A 15,159-nucleotide genomic window follows, 5' to 3' on the forward strand; every position below is an offset into this window, starting at 1 on the left:
TTCAAGCACCTGTGTGGAATAGAAACCACAAGAACAGATGGAAGCAAGAGGAAGAAATTAGGTTAAAAAAAAACTAGGTAAAAAGAGATGAAGGGAGATGGTGAAGAAGTAAAAGATGAAAGAAAAATGAGTCAAACATGGAGGAACAAAAGAGGAGATGAGAAGCAGGAAGGTAGGAGTAAAATGAAACGAAGCTGCAGGATAAATTACTGTCTCATGCTTTCACATGTTTCCTAATTAGACTAATTAGTTTGAACGAAACCACAGCAGCAACAGCTTGATTTGGTTTTTTATCCAGCTTTTTCTCCTGAGGATGACATTCTGACTAGCCAGCCAGGTTGAGTCGGATCTGACAGTTAACTCTCCGTCTCAGCCGAGCGAGCGGCTCTGTGCGTTTACACCTGTGCTCAGGTATCAGGTGAGAATCTACCTGAGGGCAGGAGAGGTTAGGAGAAATATGACCTCACTCATGAAAGGGGGGATTATTTGGACTGTAATGTCAACTAATTTAGTGATCGGTTAATCGTTAACTGGAGCATACAGACTCAAAAACGCAGTGAGAGCAGTAATTAACTGTACAAAAAAATATTCTTTAAATATATTCTACTCAGAACTCCTCAAGTGTCATTTTTAGCTTCACCTGGTTCAAATTTGCTAACAAAATATCTTATGAAGCACATTAAAAAATATTCAACATATTAGCGTTTTGTTGTATTAATCAAACAAAAAGGGTTGAGCTTTTCACATGTTGGTGCTAGAAGTATTTCTTTAGCAGCAGGTGCGTTTTGGTAGAACCGATCCAGTAAAAAACCCGTTAAATGGTTAGAGAAAAATGTTGCAAATTCTGCAAACTATAAATGTCCATCCATCCATTTTCTTGCACCCTTGTCCCTTATTGGGGTCGGGAGGGTTGCCCAGCTAATGTTTTGGGCAAGAGGCGGGGTCACCCTGGACAGGTCACCAGTCTGTCGCAGGGCAACACAAAGACACACAACCATGCACACACACACTCACACCTAGGGAGAATTTGGAGAGGCCAATTAACCTGACAGTCATGTTTTTGGACTGTGGGAGGAAACCGGAGTACCCAGAGAAAACCCCTGCATGCACAGGGAGAACATGCAAACTCCATGCAGAAAGACCCCAGGCTGGGAATCGAACCCAGAACCTTCTTGCTGCAAGGCAACAGCTCTACCAACTGCACCACTGTGCAGCCCAGCAACTATAAATGTGTTAATCTAATTATTTTTTAATTTAAAAAATACGTAATTTTTAAAAGTTTGTTACATAAATTTCTACAGAATGTGCCATTTTTTTGTGTGTTAAAGGTTTTAGTACCACTCCATCCGGTCGGCGTCACAGTTGCAGTAAAGCTGCGGATCCACGCAGTCGCCCTGCAGGCCGCAGGCACACTGCTGGCTGCCTGGATGAGCTCCTCCCCAGTACGTCTGGACCAGTCCGGTACCGGGCCCGCCCAGCCACCAGCTGAACGGAGACCCCTCTGGAACACAAACAGCACCGTTCACCTCTTTATTCATCAACCAGAGGCTTTTTAGCTCAAACTCTGGCTTTAAACTCTGCTTATGTTTGCCATCTACAATGATTTAAACCTAACAGTAGGAATACTGAAGAACCATTTGGACGGATCTGGACTGGACCAGGCAGCCGTCCTCATCTCTAAGTCTCCATGAAGTTGAAACAGAGGGATGTTTGTCAGCCCCTGAAAATAATGCTGTGATACAGCAGATGATGACAGTATACACACTGTGAAGGCGCTGAGTCGGCGCTTCTTTTGTTTTCCAGCAAGCAGTGAGGACGTTTTACTGATACTTCTATTCCTCGTCTCTTTCTTACTCATATATCACTGTCTGCTAAGATTTCAACCAACGTTTCTATTACATGACAGAGAAAACTTTGCTTCACCTCAAGGTGTTGTTTTTTTTTTTTACAGCTGGGAGGAACTGATTAGTATCTAAAGAGCTCAAATAAAGCTTGAACTATGACCCCAAATCTCAGAGGAGTAAATAAGAGCAGAAACAAAGAGCAGAGAGAGGAGGAGGAAGTTCAAACCATCACTTCTGACGATCATAACAGCAGCTTGTTTTAAGTCTATAATCCATTAATATTGATGAAAAAGTTTGATTACTTAACTTATAAAATGAGAAAAATATCTCGTAAAGTCATATCTCATCAATATTAAGGAATTAATTACTTAAAACAAGCTCCTATAGCTTGATGAAAAGTTAGTTTCATTTTATTTCTAGAAACTAGACCAAGAATACTCCCCCGCTCAGCTCCTTCAGACTAGCCAGCAGCAATTAGCAAACACCTGGTGGAACCGAACATCAGCTCAGCTCATTATACGAGCTTCTTCTCAGTGAAACTCTGGTAAAAACGGTTCTTAAAGAGAGAGAGTCGTCAAATTGCAAAGTCAAATTTCTATTTTTAAAATGCTGTACACATTCAGCATTTTCACAACAACTGAAGGTAACTTAGTTACTTGATTGTGCTGTAAATGTGCTAGAAAAAGTAAATTCTGCCCTTCTTGTCATGATGTGCGTTTTAATTCTGGACCCATATGCAGAAAGACTTTGTGTAAATGATGGACAAATGTCTAAAAGTCACAGGGAGCACAGGGAGCCAGAGCAGAACAAAAATCCAAGCAAAAAGACAGCAGGGAACCCAGGGAAGAACCGGGGAAAATGACAGGGTGTAACGGGAGGAACCAGCAGGGAATTACTGAGAATAAGTTGTACGTATACTGGGGAAAATGATTACTGAACAAGGATCAGATGGCTGATTAGAAACAGTTTGCAGGTATGGGGGAGAGAGGGGAATAAATCTAACACTAACGATTAACTAGACCTCAGAAACTTAATTGACAAAGAATAAAAGGACAATAAATAAACATAATAATCTGGAATCTCTGAGAAAGGACTGAACCAAAGTGAAACAGAAACATGACGGATCGAATCAAAGAAAAGGAAACGAGGAACACAGAAATAAACAAACAGACCCCAAAACCAACTGAAACACCTGAGATCCTGATGCTGCGTCATCTTTAGAAAAGATTTGGCATTTTTCATTCAATTAAACCTTTAAAAGAAGAAACAAGATGCTAAAGTACCAAACAAGACACTGCTAAAGGAGCAAATTCTGTCTCTTTGAACAAAATCTGTGCTTTAGTGATCTGTGTTGTTAATTCAGAAATATGAAGCTACCTGACGATCAAAGAGATTTTATTTCTGTTTCAAACGTGGCCATCGTTTAACATTTGAGGCCAGACTTTGGGCAAATTGAAGGAAAAGCTGTGAAATAAGATTCTTTATCGCCCCCAGATAAGATTAGGAGATTAAAGGGATTAGGATTAGATGGTTGAGTAGTGAGATCAACCTTTGAATAATTAAAATATGACCTCAAATACAGACTGAAATAAAAACAAATAAAAGCACCTGAAGGGAACCTGGTTCATTCAAAGATAATATTCTGCGACTGGTCGACTGATTTACAAACATAATAAAAATTGTATAATAAATAACTGTGAAGTTGCTCAATAGTAATTAAAATAATCAACACATTTTACAAAAAAGCCTAAACGTAGTTAATAATTACACCTTTAATCACACAACAGCACGGAGATGCTGCAGCTGGAGTCTCCCAGATGGATGAGCAGAAACTTTGTGGTTGCTGATGCTTTTCTTAGCTAACATTGTGTTAGCATGTCTGTGTGACCCAAGGTAGCAAACTGCAAAAACTCTGACTTTTACTGAAGTGGCGACGCCATTAATCCATTAATCATGACTTAATTAGGAGTATTTGCATCTGATTAGTAGCTACTATCCCTCTTTAATTTTTTCTAGTTAGCAAAGATCAGTTTAATCTGATCATCCTGATTTGTAATAATTATTTCTTTTAACATGATCATAACAATCACTTTTACTTGTGTTACAGTTGTTGCTCTTTTAAGTGTCTGTTTTAAAGGCTTTACCAATTTAAGTTTTAGAAAAAGTTCAATTAATCTAGATAACCAACATGGAGTAGTGGGCACACTACCAGTAATCTGATAATGCGCTAATATTGGTGATAATTTTCTTTAAAATTGTTACCTGCACTTAGTTTCTCCTCCTCATATATATATTTTTTTAGGAAAAACTCTTTAACACTAACTTACTCGTCTGTTTTGCAAGCTTTCACCTGAATAAAGTTTGTCATCTGTGTTGAAGTTTTGGTTACCAGCTGTTAAGAATTCATCAAGTAGCTAGCTGTTAAGATTCATGAACAACATACATATATAAACATAAATACAATATTTAAGGGTTTTATAAAACATGTAAATTGTAATGTCAGAGTTAAATTGTGCTTGAGAATTGTAGTCTTTCCTGGGCCGGTATAAGCTAAATCGAAGTTAGCGCTTTAGCATTAGCTTCTGCTAAATACAGTGTTAGCATAACTAACCTTTTAGTTTGCGGTGCCAATCACTGCCAACATGCATAATTAATTGCATCAAATCAGATGTTTTTTTCTACCTTGAGTGTTGAGTAGGCGGGACTTCCTGCACTGATAGGACAGTTCCTGTTGGCAATGCTCTGATTGGTGGATGATGGCAGCTAGTTGCTCCTCTTCAGACATGTAGTCAAAGTGAACCAAATGCTGGATTTCCCCCGGAGAGGGTCGAACTTTGGTCAGCTCTGTGTTGTTGTGCTGGACCACCATCCAGGTGTTCTCATCTGGTGACGACAAGGTGATAAATATTAATGATTATCACTGAAAGAAACAGCATAAAACTTTTGTCCAACATAAATAGAAGAAGTCAGAAATATATAAACAATGAAGTGACCTCGACAGAAATGTGGAGGGAAAAAAACTTCCTGCTTTGAAAATCATTTTTCTTTTTGTTTCAGAACATTTACTCTGTGCTTCTGAAGAGTTGAAATAAAAGTAGTTTATAACTTTGTCCATCAAATGTGCATGAAATAACTATTTACCTAAAAGTGTGTTATATAAATGTTGACTCTGTTAAACATGTCAGTGGTCTGACATCATATTAAACATGTTCTGGGACAAAGACAATCGAAGTGATTAAAAATATATGAGGAGACGACAAATATCAAACCTACAACACCAATCTGTTTATACAACCACTAAACAAACAGGACAGATGTGGTCATGTAGAATAAAAGACGAGGAAGATCAGCTGTAATTATGTAAAATATTAATGAGGAATGATGGGCTGAGTTTGTGTGTGTGTGTGTGTGCGTGTGTGTCTGTGTGTGTGTGTGTGTGTGTGCGTGCGTGTGTGTGTGTGTGTGTGTGTGTGTGTGTGTGTGCGATACCTGTCATGTTGCAGTAGACCAGCTGTGGCTTGATGGGTCCGCTGCCGTCCACGTCGATGTAAAAATATCCTGACGTGTTGCCGCTGTGTTTGTACGCTTCACAGGACTGCTTATACGCAGCTGGGAGGAAAAATAATGAGAACATCGTCAGAATGCTGGGAAAAGAGGAGGAAAACCGCTCAACATGGGGGTTACTTCATATGAAGAGATCACAAGAAAAATAATCTGAGGTTTTACGTCTGAGGAACAGCAGCAAACCAAATCTGTTTATAAAATACTTTTATTTGAAGAGTCAGAAAACGTTTTTCATTGAAACACAATAAATTCCAGCCGGAACCTTTGAATTTGTGTGTTTCTGGTACGCACATTAATATGACGCACGAGTTACATTCAGTAATGAGAAGCAGCTTCTCTCGGCCAACTGAGGGTCCATTTCTGTTTAAAAAATTTTATCTGATTGGATGCTGGAAACGTCTATAGTTGTGTTCAAGTTGTGTTAAATGGAGTTAGCCTGCAAGTGAAGCTATTCAAGGCTAACGTAGCATCTCAATGCTAATCATGTAGCAGCAGCACAGACACTAATATCAGCGTCTACAGCTACAGAAGCTCCAGAGTGGCACTTTCCACCAATCTGGTGAAATAACATAAATAACAGATAAAAATGATAAATAACAATAAATGCTTTTTGTCATTGGGAGCCTGTGTGTCTTATGGGTCACATGATGATATTTGGGCGTCATGTGACTCACAGCTGTGGCAGGTGGCGCCGCTGTAGCCGCTGTCGGAGCAGTTACAGTGGAAGACGGTCCAGGTCTGACTGCAGAGGCCGCCATGTTCACAGTGACTGGGAGAACACCTAAAACACGCAAACAGAGAAAGATTATCTTTTTACCGACCCTGTTCAGACATTCTCATTCACTCCAAAATGGAACAAAGCACATTAAAACCATCCAAAAGTGATGAACAGATAGAATTATGAAAGCGCAAATACAAGAAGACGCAGAAAAGATGCTATAAAGCAACTTAAACATATACAATTATAGTTTCAAAGTCTCATTCTCTCTCAGATAAAACTTGCAGTCATAAGAAAAAAAAAATAAAGGCTCATTTGAGCTTCCTAAAAATGGAGCTAAAGGGAAGAAGACAAAATGAAAAAAAGTAGAGGCTCCAGAACTGAGCCCTGCGGGACGCCGAATGGAAGAGAAACAGAGGAAGATGAACTTGGTGTCAAACAGACGGTATCTCAAATATCTATAAAACGTAATTCACAGTATCAGTGGTGGAAAAAAACTTCTCCTAATCCACTAATCCACTGATAGCAGAGCTACTTTTTTTGTTTAGAGCTTTTGCTAAGTCTGAAAATGTTTAGCGCACTTAGCTTTCCCTAAAAGATTTTCTCTAAATAAATTTTAAAGCGCTAATTTACTTGACTGTTTTGTAAACTTTTAGTTGAATAAAGTTCGACATCAGTTGATGAAGACAGTTTATGCATCATTCATATCCAAAAAAAATATTAAAATACCACATTTAAAGTTCAGTTACAGCTATAAAATAATTAGAAGTTTCTCTGTTTCATGTGCAAACGTGACTGATTAGAGTAAATTGTCTCAGAGAGCTAAAGAAAGTCTCAAGTAACTCAAAAAGCTTCTGAGAGTAAAAGACTGTTAATACAAGTCAAACAAATGGGCTCAATGGAAACTTCTAGCGGTCAAATGTTTGATCAAGAGGTCCGACAAGCTTTCAACATCAGAGACAGAAAATCACGGCGAAGAACAGAAGCATTTTGCCGCTTTGTACCTAAAGAAACTACCTTCAAACTGAGTCCATCATCACTGAAAACACAACGCTCCACATGCACTGAAAGTTTAGCGATGACGGAAGGAAAAATGTTCCAATGATGAAAGACGTAGCTTTATGTTTTGAGGTGAGTAAAGAAGATAAAAAGGGTGTAGAAAATGGGTGTAGAAACAGCAATTTTCTGCAGTTTGTTTTTCGTCTATAACCGTGCTTTTTGAAAGCAGATACATTTGCTTGTTTGACTGCGTGCTGGTGCTCTACGTGCGATTCGAAGGAAGTTTTCACCCCTGATGGTCGGGTAGACTCGGTTCGACTGAGGTCCAAAAATCCAATATTTGCTATATTTTCAGCTGCTGTGGTTCTTTTTTCACACTGCAACCGAACTTGGCATGCAAATTAATCAGCCAAATAGTTTCATCTACTAAAATTACTCTGTTGCAGACACAACTATGAATGAATTGAAGGTCTTTAAAATATTAAAACAGGACACTCAAAGGCCTGATAATCAACATGACCTTTGGCCTTCTGTAACCAGGATGGCCGAGTGGTTAAGGCGTTGGACTTAAGATCCAATGGACAGATGTCCTCGTGGGTTCGAACCCCACTCCTGGTAGAGTCTGGCTACAAATCCTCACCAGTTACTTTCTGAAAAGTGTGGAGGTCAATGTTGTACTACAAATAAGCAGAACTAGAGGATATGGGGTCTTATGATAATCTGTCAGTGGAAGTAGCACATCTTCATCATTACTTGGGAATTATTGACTTTAAAACACCTTGCTGAAAATGTACTTGTTAGTTTAGTCTTATTCTACGTGTTCTAAAATACTTATTAGAAATTAGAAACTAGACCAAAAATACTTGGTAAAACTTGTGTTTTTGCAACAAACACACATCAGCACCAGGATGGCCGAGAGGTTAAGGCGTTGGACTTAAGATCCAATGGACAGATGTCCTCGTGGGTTCGAACCCCACTCCTGGTAGAGCAGCTAGTTTATTTTAATTCATCAGCAGCTGCAACTTCTGAGCCAATGATTCTGATGGTACCAGCTGAAAAACTAAAGCTGGGACTTTAAAGACTGAAATAATTAGAAGTGAGACCAGCTGGTATCATCAGGGTGACTGACTGCCACTTGACTCAACTACTGGTGTTATTCACATTGTGACAAGTTTGTGTAGAAGCTGTGATTTTGCTAAAGAAAGTAGATGTAGCAGATGTCGTATCTCTTTAGATAAGAGACTCACCTGCCTGACAGGAAGCTGCAAGGCTTATTTTTCATAAAGATACACTAAAGCGAGTGCAGCAGATAATACAGTTAAACTACAGTAAAGTTACTTTCTAATAACTCAGACCAAGCTCTTTAGAATGAAACAAAAATTTAAAGTTTTCAGGTTTCCAAAGAATTCATCAAAGAAGCTAAACGAAGCATTTCTGTCAGAAGTTTTGCAATAAGAGTAGAGCTGCTGATTCAGTTCCTGTCATCAGACTGATCGCTCTGATCAATTAAACGCATGGCTGCTCCTGGGTGTTGCTTATTGTGGGGGCTGATTTGCCCTTTACACTGGACACAGACACGCAAACACAGATGTAATAGTTTGATCTGAGGTCAGACAAGCGAGCGGGAGGTGGGTCCGCAACTCAATTTTCCTCATAACTTCATATCTCATGGACCCTGAATTTAATCAGAGTGGGAGTGTGGAGAGCTGTGATTTTATTTCTCTTTTTCTGTTTCAGTGAGCAGTCAGATCTGTGTGTGGGAGCTGAACATCACAGCGGTGACATTCTTGTAGTTTTGTTTCTTAACTTTTTGGCCTTAAAGACTCCAGAAAAAAAGATTTAAGGTCAAAGCAGCCATTATATCTGACATGCTTAGGGTTAGGACATAATCAAAAAAGTCTGGATGAAAGTTGACAAACAATAAAAACGCACAAGTTTTTTCTTATCGTCATTTAGCGATTAAAAATATTTTTGTTAATATTTTTTCCATTCCAAAGGGATCTTATTTTAAGGTGTGCAAAATAATTTTTCTCCCACTAAAGGGAATTTTGCGATAATGTGTGACGGCAAATGTGACTTTTTGTTCCTTGCTACAGAAGTGATAAGTGTAGCAGAAGAAATACTGCCACCTGCAGGTGGGAGTTAGCATCACATAAATCCAACATCCATCCATTTTCTTTACACCCTTGTCTCTCAGTGGGGTCAGGAGGGTTGCTGGTGCCCATCTCCAGCTAACTTTCCGGGCGAGAGGCGGGGTCACCCTGGACAGGTCGCCAGTCTTTCGCAGGGCAACACAGAGACACACAACCATGCACACACACACTCACACCTAGGGACAATTTGGAGAGGCCAATTAACCTGACAGTCATGTGTTTGGACTGTGGGAGGAAACCAGAGTACCCAGAGAAAACCCACAATGCACAGGGAGAACATGCAAACTCCATGCAGAAAGACCAGGGCTGGGAATCAAACCCAGAACCTTCTTGGTGCAAGGCAACAGCTCTACCAACTGCACCACTGTGCAGTCCTAAATCCAACGTTTTGTGCTGAATTTGCAATAAAGCCACAATTAAGCATTAGCACAAAAATACCCCAGAGGTACTGGCTAATGTAGAGTGATAATATCTATGACTGTAAGTGAACAAAACTCCAAGAGATAAAAATAATTTTGGGTTTTAATTGTTTAAAACTGACAAAAGTTTAAACTAACATGGATAGTTAGAACTTAACATCAAGAGGGATTCCACTGGAAACAGTAAAAGAGTTCAAGATGGCGGCTAAAGAAAGGCATTGAAACAGACATTGCTGCTTTGTTGCATGTGATTCTGAGCTGATGGAGATCCAGGTTTTCCTGCTGGTCAATATTTATGCATTTGTGTGAAAGGTTTGAGCCTGAATCCTCACAGCAACCAGGATGGCCGAGAGGTTAAGGCGTTGGACTTAAGATCCAATGGACAGATGTCCTCGTGGGTTCGAACCCCACTCCTGGTATTACTATCTGATTGATAACCCGTATCCAGTTCTTCTGGTAGAGGCAATAAAAACCAAGCGGTGAAACATGGTACCAATCTATATAGCATATAATTGGTGTCATATGTTTGGTCTGCTGTCACTTTAAAGATAAGAATGATGTTTCTAGAAACCACCAAAGCTCAACCAGCTTCCTAACATTAACAAACCACTTTGGTGACAATCAACTGGGCTGCAGCAATTTGACCTGAAAAAAATTATTCAGTTTTGTTTGATTTTGTTAATGTGAGAGTGCATGGGGGGAGGAGGGGCAGGTTGATCTATGTTCAGCCCTACAAACTTTTCTTTTAAAATTTTAGAAATGATATCGGCACAAACCAGCACAAACGCAACGTTTGACACAAATTTTGTTAAATTTGAAGAAGGTGGGTCGACTTCACCCAGGTGAGAGGTAACTCCTAAAAATTTTACTTTAATGGTAAATAAAGATGTTCAGTCAATGTCCTTCAATTTTGTTGAAGGTTTTCAGGATCTTTTAAAATTAATATTTTTCTGTGTCAGGTTTCAAGTGAACTTTCATCATCAGCGAACCAGGATGGCCGAGAGGTTAAGGCGTTGGACTTAAGATCCAATGGACAGATGTCCTCGTGGGTTCGAACCCCACTCCTGGTAAACTCCTGCTGTAAATCCTCACCGGTTATCACATGAGGAGTGTTGAGGTCAATGTTGTACTAGAAGTAGGCAGAACTAACGGATATGGGGTTTTATAATAATCTGTCAGTGGAACTAGTACATCTTCATCATTACTAGGGAATTATTGCAGGTGTCCACTTTTAAAGTTCGTCTTAAAACATTTATTTTACTTGGCCTTCAACACCAGGGGGATCTAGTTTTAAATTGTATGTGTTTGTTTTTAAACTGTATTTTTTTAATTTTTTTTATTATGTTGTGTTTTAATGTACAGCACTTTGTATCAGCTGTAGTTGTTTTAAAGTGTTTTATAAATAAAGTTGGTTTGGTTTATTGACTTTAAAACACCTTGCTGAAAATGTACTCGTCAGTTTTGTCTTATTTCAAGTGTTCTAAAATACGTATTAGAAATTAGAAACTAGACCAAAAATACTTGGTAAGACTTTGTGTTTTTGCAGCGAACACACATCAGCACCAGGATGGCCGAGAGGTTAAGGCGTTGGACTTAAGATCCAATGGACAGATGTCCTCGTGGGTTCGAACCCCACTCCTGGTATCTTCTTTAAAGGATAAACTATGTTCCAGTCTTCCTAGCAGAAGCAGCTGAAACAAGACTTAATTTGAGTTATAATAATTCTTGGACAGGTATGATGATTCACCTTCTTAAATTACATTAGAATTAGGGCTGGACTATATTGTGGGAAAACTTAACGTGTTTCATGAGTCGATATGGATAATTATTGATTAGTTTTATGTTTTAAAATGGTGGCGAGACCTTCCCTGTTTTTTTCCAGTTTTCTCTCCTCGCCTTTGTTTTGCATTTTTAAGCAGTTCGGAGGCACAGTGGGAAACCTGAACCTGCTGCTGCGTCAGTTACTCAGCAGGTTGTTGCTAGGCAACTGCAGATAGGAGCGGTGGGTTGAAACTGCTTCTTACCCAGCAGGTTGCTAGGTAACCAAAGAGTGAGTGGGTTAGTTGACGCCGCCAACATAGCTTAGCTAAAAGTCTTTCCTCTGCCTACATCTCCCAGAATGCTCTGCGGTTCTGGATCAGAGTCCAGTGAATATTTTATAGATTAAACATCCTATCAAATTATTGATTTTGATCACATATTTGATCTTGATATGAATTATTATTTATTGATTGTACATCCATAATTAGAAAGGAATTATAATTTTTCAGATAACATCAACAATGAATTCCTGTTAATTGATTTTTTTTGTGAATTGTTGTAACCAGGAGGAAATGCATCTCTAAGGTTTTCTGCAAAACCTTCAACTCTTCTGTAGGGCAGTAAATAATTTTCCAGCAGAAATAATACATTAACTCTGTACCAAATATAAACACTCCCAGAATCCACAATCATATTTCCCAGAAAATCATTGCTGCAAACACAGATTTGTGTTTACTGAAACCATCTGGAAAATGCCGTTCTAACTGCAGACCGACAGGAAACATTTTGGAGGCTCTGACCTGTCGATGATGCCGCACATGTCGATCTGGAGTTGGCTGTAGTTTCCCAGAAGCCTTTGCTGCACCATGATGAGGTCGACTGGCTGGTTGTCCAAAGCGAGGAGACGCATGCAGCCCTGGAAAGTGTTGTGAGGGTTTTTACATTCCTGGTTATAATCTTCAGCAGGACAACCTTGAAAAAGCAGCAGAGAGAAGATTAAAATGCAGCAGCAAAGACTATATCAATTAAACTTAATGAGAATAAATACCAAGTAAAATTATATACAAAACTAACATGAAATTAAATTGATTAATATCCTCTAAATTAGAGCAACCCTCTGATTTGTGGTGAGTTGGTTCTTATCATGTTGAAGTCGACACCGCTCCTATTTTTTCCTTCTGTAATCCATTAAATATGGAGAAGAAGAAGTGTTTAAACCTGTGAATCTGCATGTGTGAGATGATAAAGAGCCCTAAGGCAGATATAAGAATATGTCTGGACTAGAATCTTGCTTAGCGGGCGAAAACAGGACGGCCGTTTAGGAGGTGAAAAATGAAACAATGGGAGAACAGAGCGAACAAAAAGGGTGGGATAGGATAACAGGAAGGAAACAGGAGAAAGAAAATTGGCTTAAAATTAAGAAAAGGAAGATTAAAAGGGAGAAAAATTAGGCAAACTTTTAACTTTAATAAGTGTAAAAAGGCTACCAGTGGAAGCGTATCAGATATTCATGTTATGGGAAATGAGCAATCAGTTCTCGAGCCCAAACTTTGGGGCCAAAGACACCAAGTCAAAAGCACTGATATCAAAACCTAACCTGACTTAAAGTCACAAAAATAATTTTTTTCTTCTACAAAACATTAGTATTTTAAAGGTGACCTATTATGTTTCCTTGAACAGGTTGGAATAAGTTTATGAACTAATTTTTTTGCACATAATCATTCTGAGATAAAGAGATTTTAGTCTGTTCAGTTCTGTCTATTTTGAGATGTTTCAGGGCCTCTTGTCACTTTAAATCTAACTAAGCTGCTGCTGACCACGCCCCCCAACTCAACATTTACACTCAGAAGCGCAATTATGCAACTGTACGTCTTTGAAAAGCATTAGTAGAGCCTACTGCACAATCAACAATAATGCAGCAAGTGGTTTCTGAATGGTAAGGCAACAACAAAACACTTGTCATTTCCAGCAGCCATTGTACAGCGCATACAGCAGTACAACCAGCTGACCAAATGTGCTGGGGCTCATCTTCTGTTGCTAAGTAACAGGGCTGAGGTTGCTGGGTAACAGGGCAGTGCCCAGAGATTGTTACTCAACAATCAGGAGGTTTTTGAAACGGCTTGTTTTTCACACACCAAAAACCATCAACTTATTGCCAAAAAAACGTTTGGGTGTCACTGGATGGATGTGGTTCTATTTAATCCACATGATTATTAAATGGCAAATACGGTACCTAAAATAGAATGTCTAAATATGCATCAACCACCTGAGCAAACAGGCTAAATTTGTCATCAGTTGGAGTTGGCAGCCAAACAAAATCTACCTGAGAGGCAGAAGCCACAGCCACCAGGATGGCCGAGAGGTTAAGGCGTTGGACTTAAGATCCAATGGACAGATGTCCTCGTGGGTTCGAACCCCACTCCTGGTAAGCAACATGAGGAATCAGGACGTTCACCTCAAACTCTAATTGCTCCCTGACTTACAAGAGAGGAAAGTCTGCCTTAAATTTGAGGTAGGATAAGTGCTTTATGTTAATTTAGTGATGTATTTTATTTTAAAGGTCTGATTGGGCATGTAGCAGGAAGTCAGCCATCTTGTTTAACTCTCTGTATCAAGTTCATCCATCCGTCTGTAAGTTCTGATTAATATTCAGGAGTAAAAGTTTAATTCAGACTTTTGTGAGAATGTTTATTGTGAATGTTTGTTTTGATGATGCCTGTGGGTTCATGTTGGTTTACTGAGATACAGATGAGCCTTTGCTAATGATGCTAAGCTAGTATTAGCTATTTATTTTACAGATTTACTCCTGGAGCACTGTGTTAAACAATGACCAATTTGTTCAATTTAAAAGCAACAGTTCATTTTGAAAAATAGTAAAATATTGTTTGTGATTGATTCATCACTTGTTAAAGTGTTTCCATGCATTCTTTTTACAGCATATTATTAAATGTTTTAGGTTCATTGGCTGCAGCTTAATGTGTTTCTTCTCAAGTGAAATATCAACAACTTCAAGCTGTACAAAAGACAAACAGGAAAAACTCAGTATGATTACATATTGGTAGACACAAGAATATATTAATACTTAACATGGTCAGATGTCAAAATCTTTTTTCAAAAGCTTAATAAAAAATACACCAGAGAGGATAAATGAAAACAGTACAAATTGTTAGTTATGTTTGCTTTATTTAACATAAAAGCAGTGTTTCACATTTACCTCCAAAGAAGATCTGGTTTGACACTGAGACAGGAAACGAGGGAGACGCGTGAGCGACGCCAGTTTCCTGCTTGTCCACAGAGACGGTGAGGCGGCCGCGCCTGGAGGTCAGATCCACCGAATGCCACTGACCATCATTCAACCCAGATCCTAGGGACAATACACAAGGGCATATATCGATTGTACGGATTTTAAATGCAAAAACACAAAACCATACCCAGTTTTTTTTGTCTAGTTTCTACTGCAAATATCTGAGAAATACAACAAAACTAACTTTCAAACAACATTTCAGCAAGAAATGTTGTTTGTGAAAGGAAAGCAAGTTCTGACTTTAGAGTATCTTCCTGACAGCTGCCTGGATTTTAGCTTTTTTTAAAACTTAGATATTAAGTGATATTTTGTGTTTTTACAGTGCAGTCCAATGGCCTCAGAGGAGGAAATACATGGAGGTTTGTGGTTGTAAAGTGACAAAATGTGAAAAAGTTGA

General features: G+C 38.9%; 1 protein-coding gene and 6 non-coding genes across 10 annotated transcripts in view; 6 read left to right on the forward strand and 1 right to left on the reverse strand.

The window, feature by feature from the left end:
- The window catches only part of LOC103479475 (contactin-associated protein-like 4), a 152,677-nt gene that overhangs the window by 66,913 nt on the left and 70,605 nt on the right, over positions 1–15,159 (reverse strand). For all 4 annotated transcript variants that reach the window (XM_017310027.1, XM_017310025.1, XM_017310026.1 and 1 more), the window contains exons 9-14: positions 14,673–14,822; positions 12,259–12,430; positions 6,083–6,189; positions 5,334–5,453; positions 4,527–4,727; positions 1,339–1,501 (exon numbers count right to left, since the gene is read on the reverse strand). In XM_017310027.1, the coding sequence (XP_017165516.1) occupies positions 1,339–1,501; positions 4,527–4,727; positions 5,334–5,453; positions 6,083–6,189; positions 12,259–12,430; positions 14,673–14,822 (913 nt within the window). The remainder of the gene's footprint in view (positions 1–1,338; positions 1,502–4,526; positions 4,728–5,333; positions 5,454–6,082; positions 6,190–12,258; positions 12,431–14,672; positions 14,823–15,159) is intronic.
- On the forward strand, positions 7,661–7,743 carry trnal-uaa (transfer RNA leucine (anticodon UAA)). Its single transcript has one exon. It is a non-coding gene; the product is annotated as a tRNA-Leu (tRNA).
- Positions 8,028–8,110, forward strand: trnal-uaa (transfer RNA leucine (anticodon UAA)). Its single transcript has one exon. It is a non-coding gene; the product is annotated as a tRNA-Leu (tRNA).
- On the forward strand, positions 10,034–10,116 carry trnal-uaa (transfer RNA leucine (anticodon UAA)). The gene has a single exon. It is a non-coding gene; the product is annotated as a tRNA-Leu (tRNA).
- Positions 10,685–10,767, forward strand: trnal-uaa (transfer RNA leucine (anticodon UAA)). Its single transcript has one exon. It is a non-coding gene; the product is annotated as a tRNA-Leu (tRNA).
- trnal-uaa (transfer RNA leucine (anticodon UAA)) lies at positions 11,259–11,341 on the forward strand. Its single transcript has one exon. It is a non-coding gene; the product is annotated as a tRNA-Leu (tRNA).
- On the forward strand, positions 13,804–13,886 carry trnal-uaa (transfer RNA leucine (anticodon UAA)). Its single transcript has one exon. It is a non-coding gene; the product is annotated as a tRNA-Leu (tRNA).

The sequence above is a fragment of the Poecilia reticulata genome, linkage group LG17, assembly GCF_000633615.1.
Source record: "Poecilia reticulata strain Guanapo linkage group LG17, Guppy_female_1.0+MT, whole genome shotgun sequence".
NCBI classification, from domain to species: Eukaryota; Metazoa; Chordata; class Actinopteri; order Cyprinodontiformes; family Poeciliidae; genus Poecilia; species Poecilia reticulata.